At 42.3% G+C, this 12,066-nt stretch overlaps 1 protein-coding gene and 3 non-coding genes across 4 annotated transcripts in view; all 4 read right to left on the bottom strand.

Moving 5' to 3' along the window:
- Positions 1 to 12,066, bottom strand: part of klhdc8a (kelch domain containing 8A) — a 77,799-nt gene that overhangs the window by 57,623 nt on the left and 8,110 nt on the right. The window contains exon 3 of the mRNA XM_058632260.1: positions 6,195 to 6,539. Coding sequence (XP_058488243.1) covers positions 6,195 to 6,359 — 165 coding nt within the window. The 5' untranslated portion in view covers positions 6,360 to 6,539. The remainder of the gene's footprint in view (positions 1 to 6,194; positions 6,540 to 12,066) is intronic.
- LOC131461803 (small nucleolar RNA U3) lies at positions 480 to 695 on the bottom strand. Its single transcript, XR_009240712.1, has one exon. It is a non-coding gene; the product is annotated as a small nucleolar RNA U3 (small nucleolar RNA).
- On the bottom strand, positions 3,635 to 3,850 carry LOC131461805 (small nucleolar RNA U3). The gene has a single exon (XR_009240714.1). It is a non-coding gene; the product is annotated as a small nucleolar RNA U3 (small nucleolar RNA).
- Positions 5,112 to 5,327, bottom strand: LOC131461810 (small nucleolar RNA U3). The gene has a single exon (XR_009240719.1). It is a non-coding gene; the product is annotated as a small nucleolar RNA U3 (small nucleolar RNA).

Here is a 12,066-nt window from a genome sequence, read left to right as displayed (position 1 = left end):
CCCCACTGCCTCACCTGCAGGAAATCACACTGAAGCCGTTGGCACATGTGTCACAAATACTAAAAATCTGACATCATAACCCCTAAAACCAAGAAATCAAACAGTTTAATCACACCAGACACTTTATCTGGAGAAATCCACCTCACAAGTTAAGACTTCAATGAAACAACTACATTTAGGTGTGAAAATGATCTTAGTCCACTGCTGCGAGTTTGTGACTCAACACAGCAAAGCACAACTTATAAATATGTAGATCATTAATAAAGTTCATAAATTGTATCCCCAAATCGTGTACTAAATGTGAAAATGCCAAAATCACACACAGTTATTCTCATCTAAATAATTTTTTCCTGCAAACACAATTAGATCTCCCACTTAAGAGAAACATTAAGTTTAATACAGAACTAACACTTTATAGCTGTTAAGACAAGTAACAATAAGATTTGACATGAGACACTTTATATTCACACTTAAGAACAACCACTCTGATCATATTCTCTTCCTCTGAGCTTCATGAAGAAGCAAAGAACAGTCATCAATGACAGTGAGCATATGAAGTAAATCATTACTCAAAGCCAACTTCATGCTCAGAAGAGAACATCACAACTCATCATCGTGGTAAGCGAGACCAAACTCTTTACAAGCACATTTCTCAAGTCAGAAACTATAGAAATGATCCCTGAAAGTATAGTCTTAGTTTAGGAGAAGGTGAAGACAGGATCCAATTCTTCTAACTACCCTCGACACTCATGGTTTTCTCCTACTGTCTCACACAGTTTGTGAACCATTAAAGTTGATTGTAGCATGCTTATTTTCTAAAAACTTCCACCAATAAAGTATGTATTGTTGGAATGGTAAGTTTGAATGTGATTGTGATTATTTTCTTGATAAAAATCAGTTAGCCCTGTCTAGCTTCTAAAAGAATAATCAAATATAAAGATAAACAGCTCCTCATGTTCAGGTTTCCTTCAAAGACCCATGATACCAGCTCTAGAAGTGAACGAATACTTTAAGGTAAGTGAGAATAACTAGCTTCCCTGTCATTCCTACATGTACAACACTGATAATGTCCCACACTTTCTGACTTAATTATCAGTGAAATGTACAGGTACTGTAGGTGGAACACCTGCTAGGCATTGCTGCCAGTCGCACCTCCTCCAGTGCCCACGGGTCAGCTGCAGGGTCATCAGCCAGGAAACACCATTCACCAACATTTCGCTCCATTAATCCTGGAATGTCTCCTGGTGGCAGAGCAGTGACAGGACGCCTCCCTGTCACCCCCTGCAGCTGTTGTGGGGGTTAGCTGTTTTTTCCCCAGCTCTTGTCTTTCCTCCTCAGCCAGAGTTAAAAGCTCCCCTTCTTGGCCTCCTCCGCTATCTCTTTAGTGGCCTTCTTCAGGTTCCCTCACTCCTGTGTCCCTCAGAAGGCGTATGGTTGACAGCCCCATGTAGCCTCGGCATCCGACCTCCACTGGGTAGATGGTGGTCCTCCAGCCAGCCTCCTGACACTCAGCAGCCAGGTCTGAGTACTTGGCCTTCTTGCGTTCATAGGTAGCTTCCATCCCCCCCCTCAGCTGGTATTGTGAGCTCAATGAGGAACACAGATTCCGCCTTGGTGGACCACACCACTATGTCGGGTGGATAGATGTTGCAGTGATCTCCGCCGGGAACTGGAGCTGCCTGTCAAGGCCGACTCTCATGTTCCACTCCTGGTAAGGGGAAAATGGCCTAGGTGTTTCTCTTGGCCTGATTCTCCTACCCCCACCCGCTGATGGTGCCCCTTTACTGCCCTGTTGTGGTTCCTCTTGCACCTTGGCCAGTTTTCTCAGGATTTGGTCGTGGCGCCATCTGTAGCGTCCCTGGGAGAGCGCGATCTTACAGCCTGCTAAGATGTGCTGGAGGCTTGCGCTAGGGGTATTGCAGAGCGTGCAGCATTCCTCACTCCTGAAACCACTGGTGAAGATTCCGAGGGCAGGGAAGCGTGTCGTAGGATGAGTGGATGCGGAAGCTGAGCCTTGCCTGTGGAATCTTCCACAGGTCTGACTAGGTGATGTTTCGGTTGACAACTCCCTTACAGGTTGTCCAGATTCCCTTTCGGCCCTGCGACATGGCCTTGATCTTGTAACACTCTTCCTTTTTTCCTGTCACCTCCGCCACCACCATCTCCTTCCTCTCTTTGTGGTTGGCCTTGGACCAGAACCGTGGCCCTTCTCCCCATCCTAGTCCTGCTCTTCCTGCCTGGAATCTACCGACAATCTCTTGGTGTTGCAGACGACTGACGGCTTGGTCGACCTCAGCCTGTCCGAACCTTGGGGTTCGTGTTCCTTACAGCCTGGTCAGTGGACTCTCTCAACTGAGAGAACAAGCCTGGTCTCTTCCTGCTTGTAAACCAGACTGATAGATTGAAGCGGCAGCTGGAGGGTGTTCCTTCCGAAGAGGCCCGTTTCGGAGAGGCACCGTGGCAGGCCCAACCACTTTTGGATGAATGTGTTGGCTTTTCCGTCCATCTTACTTGCGGTGGCTGAGGGGATCTCATCCACCACATCAGAGGCCACATCACCCTCCTGTAGAGCGCAAATTGGTAGCACCAGACCTTGTACTTCCCTGGGAGTTGGCTTTGGTCGATCTTTGCCAGGCCTTATGATAGTTGTTTCATCACAGTTCTCCCCATCTGTTTGTCCGTGAACTCGGCTGTGTACTGCCTCCCCAGGATTTTAATGGGTTTCTCTGAGAGGAGTGGGATTTTCTCTCCTCTACGAAGAAACTAGTGCTGTCGTTTCTGACTCTTCTGAGAGACAGGTTCCATGATTTTGCTGGTTTTATTTTCATTCGTGCCCACGACATCAACTCGTCCATCCTTTTCAGCAGTCTTGATGTGCATGCTGCTGTCTGAAGGAGGCTGGTGACATCATCCATGTACGTCCTCAGTGGGGGTAGTCTCTGCCCAGACGTTTATTTGTTTATTTGTTTATTTTTATTTTGCACAGTTTAAAAGAAAAAATATAAGATTGACAAAGAATACAAAGTAACATACAGTGCAGGAAGAGGCAGAAAGCCTAGTGGGCTTATTTGAAGCCTCTACCTAAATAATGTTGAAATTTGACAATATTTAAAAGAAAACACAAAATTAACATACAAAAGAATCATCTAACTATATAAAAGTGATAACAAACTAATAATCACAAATTATATATAATAACAAAAAACAAACCAAATAATAAAAACAAACAAACATTAATGTAAAAACAAAAGTATGAGTGTGTAATGTATGCGAGTGTGTATCTATGTGTGTGTCTCCATGAGGGAAATATTGGTTTATACCCCTAAATTATTGATTTCTTGAGCATGTGTGAACCAAAAATAAAACACGTTAGCTTGGTCCCTCCAACCATCTGTCTTGCTCCAATGAGGATTACCTCAAAAGGATGCCACAGACAGGATGGGAGAGATGCAACAACCCATGGCAATTCCTACTTCCTACTGTTGCCACCTTGTGGTGAAGTCTTGGAGAGCAAAGTTCATCTGCAGGTCATTGAAGTAGGATGCCACCATGTTCTTTATGCAGGAAGGCGTAGGGGAGAACTCCATGGCATAGTTTATTATTAACATACAACTGTTATTTACATTAAAGAACAACCACTCGGATCATATTCTCTTCCTCTGAGCTTCATGAAAAAGCAGAGAACAGTCATCAATGACAATGAGCAGATGAAGTAAATCATTACTCAATGTCAACTTCATGCTCAGAAGAGAACATCACAATTCATCATCGTGGTAAGCGAGACCAAACTCTTTAGAAACACATTTCTCAAGTCAAAAACTATAGAAATGATCCCTGAAAGTATAGTCTTAATTTAGGAGAAGGTAAAGACAGGATCCAATTCTTCTAACTATCCTGGTCACTCATGGTTTTCTCCTACTGTCTCACATAAACAACACAACACACATCAAGTAAATATAGCACGTGTTGTCTTGCTATATGGCTACAACTGCAACACTGTTTTTTCCCCACTGCCTTGCCTGCAGGAAATCCCACTGAAGCCATTGGCACGTGTCACAAATCAAACAGTTTAATCACACCAGACACTTTATCTGGAGAAATCCACCTCACAAGTTAAGACTTCAATGAAACATTTCTTTCTACAATCTTGACAACATTTAGGTTTGAAAATGACCTTTGTCCACTGCTGCAAGTTTGTGACTCAGCACAGCAAAGCACAACCTATAAATATGCAGATTATAAATAAAGTTCATACATTGTATCCACAAATCATGCATTAAATCTGAAAATGCCAAAACCACACATGAAAGAATTGAACCAAATTTTTTTTCCAACAAGCACAAATAGATCTCCCACTTACCAGAAACATTAAGTTTAATACAGAACTAACACTTTCTAGCTATTAACACAAGTAATTACAAGCTTTACCGTAGTGTTGTAGTACTTGAGATCTGTCTTGGTCTCATGACCACTTTTTGAAGGTCTCGGTCTCGGAATCGGCTGTATTTTTACTCGGGCTTGTCTCGGTTTCGGACAAAGCGCACTCGGGATTCTATTTCAAGACTGGTCAAGACCACAACTGTGGGGATATCAATAAATTGCCTGTGCATTTTTAGATTAACTTGTTAATATCATTAGTGTGATTTTGCGTAAATGGTATTGCTTCGGGTACAACCAATAACTTGACTCATTTATCATTTGAAATTTTTGTCACCGTTAACGGCTGTCACCCCTCTCGCCCCCTTTCACATGCCCCCCTTTCCCACGCCCCCCACAAAAGTGCATGTGAGTGATAGGAGAAGAGGCCGTGAGAAGATGTCAGCCAACTCATCTATAATAAAAATTGGTTACCTGAACCACAAAGACTTTTTAGCATAAATACCTCCAAAAGAAAACAAAGTGCAACGTGTAAATTCTGCAAAGCGACGCTAACGGAGACGGCTGGGACCACGTCCAATTTTTACTGTCTTGGTCTTGTCTCGTCTCGGTCTCGACCCCTCAAAGTCTTGGTCTTGTCTTGGTCTAGATACACTGTGGTCTAGGCCTCACAGTTCAGATGGTTTTGACTGCAACACTAGTGATCAGATACTTTATATTAACACTGAAGAACAACCACTCAAATCATATTCTCTTCCTCCGAGCTTCATGAAGAAGCAAAGAACAGTCATCAATGACAACGAGCATATGAAGCAAATCATTACTCAATGGCAGCTTCATGCTCAGAAGAGAACATCACGACTCATCATCGTGGTAAGCGAGACCAAACTCTTTAGAAAGACATTTCTCAAGTTAAAAACTATAGAAATGATCCCTGAAAGTATAGTCTTAGTTTAGGAGAAGATGAAGACAGGATCCAATTCTTCTAACTATCCTGGTCACTCGGGGTTTTCTCCAACTGTCTCACATAAACGTCACGACACACACCATGTGAAAATAAAGCACCATCTTGACAGAGCCGCACAAACCAGTTAAAGATAGTGGAAACGCGACTTAAACCGTGCCGTGGCGTTGTGAGGCAAGTAGAGCCGGTGGAAATGCGCCATTAGAGACCTCTATTGATCAGGGCCAAGTGGAGAATCAAATCATCATCCTCAATCAGACACATGTTAACTTTCAATTGCCGCCTGTTGCTGACATGCTAAAAATAATCAAAGAGTACAAATTCAGCAGCCTATATTTATATAAAATTAAAGACAGACAGTGAGGCAGTTATGTAGGGGTACACTGGGTATATGTGGAGTGTTCTATTTCAATATTTTTGGTAAATCTGGCAGCCATGGCAAAGGTTTTAGGTGGCCAAGTGGAAAGGGAACTGGGCTTGTAACTGGAGATTTGCCAGTTCAAGTCCCCACCAGGTCAAAAGGCCTGGGGTACCCCTGAGCAAGGTACCCAACCCCCATTGCTCCCTGGGTGCAACTCAGTGTGGCTGCCCACTGCTCTTAATTCTAGGATGGGTCAAATGCAGAGGAATAATAATTTCCCTAAGGGGATTAATGAAGTATAAGATTTAGATGCCCTTGCAATGTTTTCCATTGGGACTGCTGTCCACATTCTAAATACATTGTTTTACAAAGTTATCATATTTAAACCTCTAATAAACAATGTTCTGCTCTGATTTCACTGTAGTGTTTGATATTGATCACTTCTTTCAGCACTTGAAAAAATGAAAAAAGTAAAATGGATTTACTTGGTACCTCAGGAGAATAGAGCTCCAGGCCGGGGCAAGGCCTTCCCGCAGCGTCGCAGCCTCCTAGCATGTACATCTGCCCCCCCACCTCCACCAGAGTGTGGTAGACGCGGCCGCTGGGCAGTCGTGCCAGATTCTGCCAGTAAAACTCATGGGCTGAGGGCACCGCCATCACCTCAGCAGGAGAGTGGAGGGACCAGAGGACGTTTTGGAAGGGGACTGATCAGGGAATCTGGAAGACTGTGGAGTCAGGACCCCAGGAGGAGCATGATGAGCAGTCAGGATCCAAATCAGTTAAAGACCAAGCTGAACTTTCCTTCCCTGGGGATTGTTCGCTGCCTCAAGCAGAGTCCTGGAGAAAACAGAGGGTCAAAGTTAATTTTGCAGAGTTTCAGTCAAGAGCTGTGTGTACATTTTCTCCGGAGGCACAAGAGTGGACATTTGTAGTGGCACAAAAAAACAATAACCTGAACGCTGCTGAGCCTGCCTCTTGCCATGAAAGCAACTTTATCTCGGGGGTAACTTTGTAATATCTGACGGTGAGTGTTTGGATCAGGACAAAGTTCACTTTCTCTCTCTCTCATACAGCCTGGGACCAAGAACTTTACATCAGGACCAACAAACGGACTTTTATTGTGAACATATTCTAGTTGAACTAAACTAAAGCAGCATCTCATGCTAATGTGTCCATCGTAGCTGTTGTGATGTGAGGTGCTGCTGCTGTTTGTTTGGATTGGTTTCTCCCTGGTTCTCGTAACCCACTTCTCCTGCCTGCATCATCCTTCAGTGTCACACGGGGACCAACAACACTCACTGGGTTTTGAGGTGAACAGGAGTCGATTTAAGTGAGAACGCGATTGTTGTGAAATGACCCAGCTGTGATTTCTCTCTGCAGTTTCTCTTTTTAACAAGCCCCCGCCCTCTTCCAAAGCTCCACCCCTCCCCTCTTTTCTCCCCCATCTCTTCACTGCCATGCTTTATCTACCTACCATTTCACAGATGGAGGAGGGTGAGGATCATCAGTAGAGTGTCCTTCAAAAAATCAGACCTCACCTCATTTTCATGCGCGTTGCCAAGCAACAGTTAAGCTTCTCCCATGAGCCCAAGCTTTTGGTTTTTCTAATCTCTTTTGCACAATTGCACATTGCTTGGTTTGCTGTTGATAATGGTTTATGATAAAGGACGAAAAACAAACACAAGTGGTAGCTTGCTGCTCGGCTGACCCTGGCGGGCATGCAGTTGCTAACAAGGTGGGATAGTTCTCTCCCCGCTTGACTCACATGCGGCATTAATTGCAATCTGTAACCGATTTGGTTCACCGCATTGTTTTTTTTTTTTTAATTAACTGCATGAACAGCTTGAGATCAACACAAAGCCCACTAGCATCATTTAAAGTCATTTACAATCAGCATGCCTCCAACCTGAAACTTTTAATTAGGTTGCATAGTTACTCCACACTGGGACCTTTTTTTTAGATGTACAGCCACAGAGAGCTTCATTCATTAAGTGAAGCATAATGAAATACATGCTAATATCACGTCATGTTATATAAGTGATCAGTGTGTTCTCAACCTTCCATCCAGATCTGTGACTTACGATGAACAGATTGTGGAAGAGGAGCAACATCTGAACTCAAGTCTGTTGCGTCTTCTGCTCACACTGATAAAAACGTTGTGCTTTATTTACTAAAAAAAAAAATGATGGCAACTTTTTGCAGAGGATAATTGTGTAGATGTAATAAGAGTAGTCATTGTATAAAGTACTTGATGTCTTTGCTAGCAGAATAAAGAATTCCATGTAAACCTTACTTGATGAAATGAAACAACAAATTTCAAGTTTATTTGGAAGTCCTTCATTAGCAAAAAAAGAAATTCCAAACTTTACTAAGAAAACCTGATCCTGACAACGAGGGATGTATGTGCAGATTTTCAAAAGCTAACCTGAAACAAAGTTTGAGATGACCAATCTGGATCCAAGTGCACAGCAATCTGCATTAATATCAGAACCTAATACAACCACACTTAAATAACCTGAAGTATCCCTTTAAGAATTTACTCATGTCATAGTCATGATTGTGGAGTTTTATCAGCAGAAGTGCTGCAGTTTAATGGCAGCACAGTCCACCTGTGTAAACATGATTGTGTGTTACTACGTCAGGTGACAGTCTGATGAGGGAGCAATGCAAACACAACCTGAGTGCTCGGTCTGAACAAACACAAAGCTCCTTCACACTCCATAACTGTGGCCGATCACAGATGGACGCTCTGCTGTCAACTTCACTTCCACAAATCTTGTAAAAATAGTGGACTTTTTGCATAACTAATGTCTGTCACAGCACAGCTGTTCGCACATTTGTTTACAATGAGGTGGACGCCAGTGGTAAAACTGCAGCACTGCTGAGCTGCTGCAGGATTACCTGCAACAGAACATTGTGAAATAGACAACATAGCCAGTAACAGCATTTAGGGACATCCTGGGTCCATATTTTCCACCAGGCACAAAGTGGCTCTGCTATTTGCTGACAAACATGGTCTTTTCAGTCTACTGCCCACTGGATTTTAACAGGAAATAGTCTGTAAATGAGGTGTGGACAGGAGTATTGTTATTTTGATGCAGTGGAAAATGTTTTTAACCAAACCTGCGCTGAAATATGTCACTGTTAATGTATAGTTGCATTATCAACATAGTAATACACACAATTGACACATTATGTTCTGCTTGTGTCTGAAGGGAAACAGAATCCTCTGCAGAGAAGTGTTTTGTCCATCATATGTATATATATATATATATATATATATATATATACATATATATGTATATGTATATATAATTATATATATATGTATATGTATATATAATTATATATATGTATATATATGTATATGTATATATAATTATATATACATATACATATATATATACATATATATATATTCATATATATATATATATATATATATATATATATACAGTATACCTTTGGAATTACTTTAGTCTCGAAATGTGCACACTTCAAAACAACCCACATTTTTTATGAACCCCCAAGAACTTAATGATTAAAGCAATATAAATATACAAAAATAAAGATCAAACATTGGGAATTCTAGAAAGAAAGAATAATGGTCTTAGCTGAAATATGCAGATACAAAAGCTGACAAAATATCATTGTGACTACGTACATTCATGAAAGGTTGGATAATACGTTACAATGTCAGAGTGTTTGGGAATAACGGGATTGTTTGGGGTTAACAATCCCAAAATGTGTTTGGTTTGTAACTTTTTTTTAACACATTTTTCTTTTGCATTCTTTGATTCCAGCAAACAAAAAAAAATCCAGTGGTCCTAAGTTTTGTGTATGGCTCTGGGTGTGCTGAAATGAGGCATGAGGCTGCACTCGTCCTCTCTGCTCCGCGGGTGCAGGACGTTCACCATGGCATCATTTACTGACTTGTATTTAATCACTCTGCAGTTTTCAAATGGTGCATCTGTGCCGCAGTCTGTAGCTGACGTCTGTGAGTGTGTGTGTGTGTGTGTGTGTGTGTGTGTAAAAACGCAGGAGAACAAGCCTGAGCTTTATCATATTAACAGTGTTTCACACTACCTGGTTTTAACAATGCTGAATTCATCCCCCCTGAGCTTCTACTGCAGTCTGAGATACAATCGCTGCTGTTTTTGGCTCAAACAATCCTTTATCTGCACAAGTTCAATGTGGAGCAGCTTTGTCATGGCTATTGATACAGATTCTGCAAAGTAAAGAAAGTTCTTGTTTGTGACTACAGGCTCATCAATGAAGAATATGGCTCATTCACATATTCATCGCTTTTCTGCCCAGTAAAATAAAACCATGAAATGATATTACACTGTGCTTATTCAAATGTGGCCGAGCAGAAGTGTCACAACAGTTGTCTTTAAACTGTCGCCTGCTGTCACTGTGAGCGGACAGGAGCCGGCACTGAGTCACTTTGTGAAATGGTGAAACACAAACTGAGAGCATGTTCAACCAGAGCAACAAACCTCATCTGACTCTTCAGGAGCTAACATGGCTAATGGGTGGTGTATATGTTCGGTACGAGTCTGATAGAACGGGGAAAAAAAGAGACCATAATGCACAATTCTAGATTAACTTTCATTGGTTTATGTTTTCATGATGTCATGGGTGTCTTCATTAAAAAGCACACCAGCACAGTGAGGTCCAGTCTGGTAATAGAGAAGGCTGCTAGCAAGCTAAGTGTCTTCTCGGTGTCCAGTTCCCCCAAAAACTGACAAAACTAAACTCAAGAGTCAATGATCTTCAACCTACCTTATTATTATAATACAATTATACTTGATTCAGTGAAAAAACTGACGCCGACATTGTGAGTTTATTTTAGAAGTAAGTGTTGACTTGTCATAAGTTAATGATGTAAAGTAATACGTTATGGGACAGCTGTGTTCAAATGTATTAAGAAGAAGAAGAAGTTGTTTAAAATGACATTACCCATCATGGAAGTAGGAGGTGCTAATGTTTTATAAATAATTCACTAAAGAGAATTCAGTCCCGTCTCTTCTTTGACAAAAGGTCGGGGAAGCTTTCATATTTGTGCCAGATTATGGTGATGTTATAAAACATGAACATGAATCATCCCAATGTTTACACCTGCTTGATAATTTGCCATGTCACAAATCTAAGAGCCTTAACACATCACTGCCTTTTGTGTGTTAATGTGCCGGCCATTATTAACACGGCAATTTGAGGTCAAGCCTATGACCTTCTGGGAGGTGATGATGAAAAACGGCCATAACTAGAAAATTAAGGGAACAAATTAACAAACAAATGATCAACTGAATGTTGAAAGAACAGGTGTTCAACGTATGCGTCCAACGTAACTGCTGCTGCTTTAACTGCTGCTGCCGTAACTGCTGCTGTAACTGCCGCTGCTGCCGTAACTGCTGCTGCTGTTACTGCTGCTGCTGCTCCTGTAACTGCTGCTGCTGTTACTGCTGCTGTAACTGCTGCTGCTTTAACTGCTGCAGCTGTTACTACTGCTGTTACTGCTGCTGCTGTAACTGCTGCTTTAATTGCTGCTGCTGTTACTGCTGCTGCTTTAACTGCTGCTGCTGCTGCCTTAACTGCTGCTGCTGCCTTAACTGCTGCTGCTGTTACTGCTGCTGCTGTAACTGCTGCTGCTGATGTCACTGCTGCTGCTGATGTCACTGCTGCTGTAACTGCTGCTGCTGATGTCACTGCTGCTGCTGCTGTCGCTGCTGCTGCTGCTGTAACTGCTGCTGCTGCTGTCACTGCTGCTGCTGATGTCACTGCTGCTGCTGTAACCGCTGCTCACCTCACTGTGAATGTTGTCATTTACATATTTTCCACAAGATGGAAATGGCAAAGTGCTGCAGCCCAGCTGTTGGTGTGCCTGTGTTGATACTGATGGGGTAAATTATGAGTCTAAATCTGGCAGCACGGGGTCCAGGTCCTGTAATGACTGAGCTGAGACTGAATCAGTCGTGGCTGATTGTTGGCTCTTGTCGAGCAGTTGGCGCTTTTGTCTCGTCTACCTTTAAAAAAGGCAAACCGCTCGTTCTGTTTTCCCTCCTCTTTGGCTTCATGACATAACTGTCCTTGTGTGTCTATTATTTGACGTGTGTGTGTGTGCGTGTGTGTGCTGTAAAAATTAGGACACTGTCACCGTAGCAACTCAAATGTGCCATTATGTCAACAAGGAGAAATGTAACAAACCCTTTGTTTTCTTTACAGAACGTTACAGAACACTGACACACCCACTCTGAGATTACCTGTCACTGAGGTAAATGTGAAACTGCCATGATATTCATTTTCAGATGTTCTTGATTTCATGGCCTTGATAGAATGAGTTTTATCCATGAGTTTTCACTGA

The sequence above is a fragment of the Solea solea genome, chromosome 6, assembly GCF_958295425.1.
Source record: "Solea solea chromosome 6, fSolSol10.1, whole genome shotgun sequence".
Classification (NCBI taxonomy): Eukaryota; Metazoa; Chordata; class Actinopteri; order Pleuronectiformes; family Soleidae; genus Solea; species Solea solea.
This window is presented reverse-complemented; position numbering and strand designations above follow the sequence as displayed.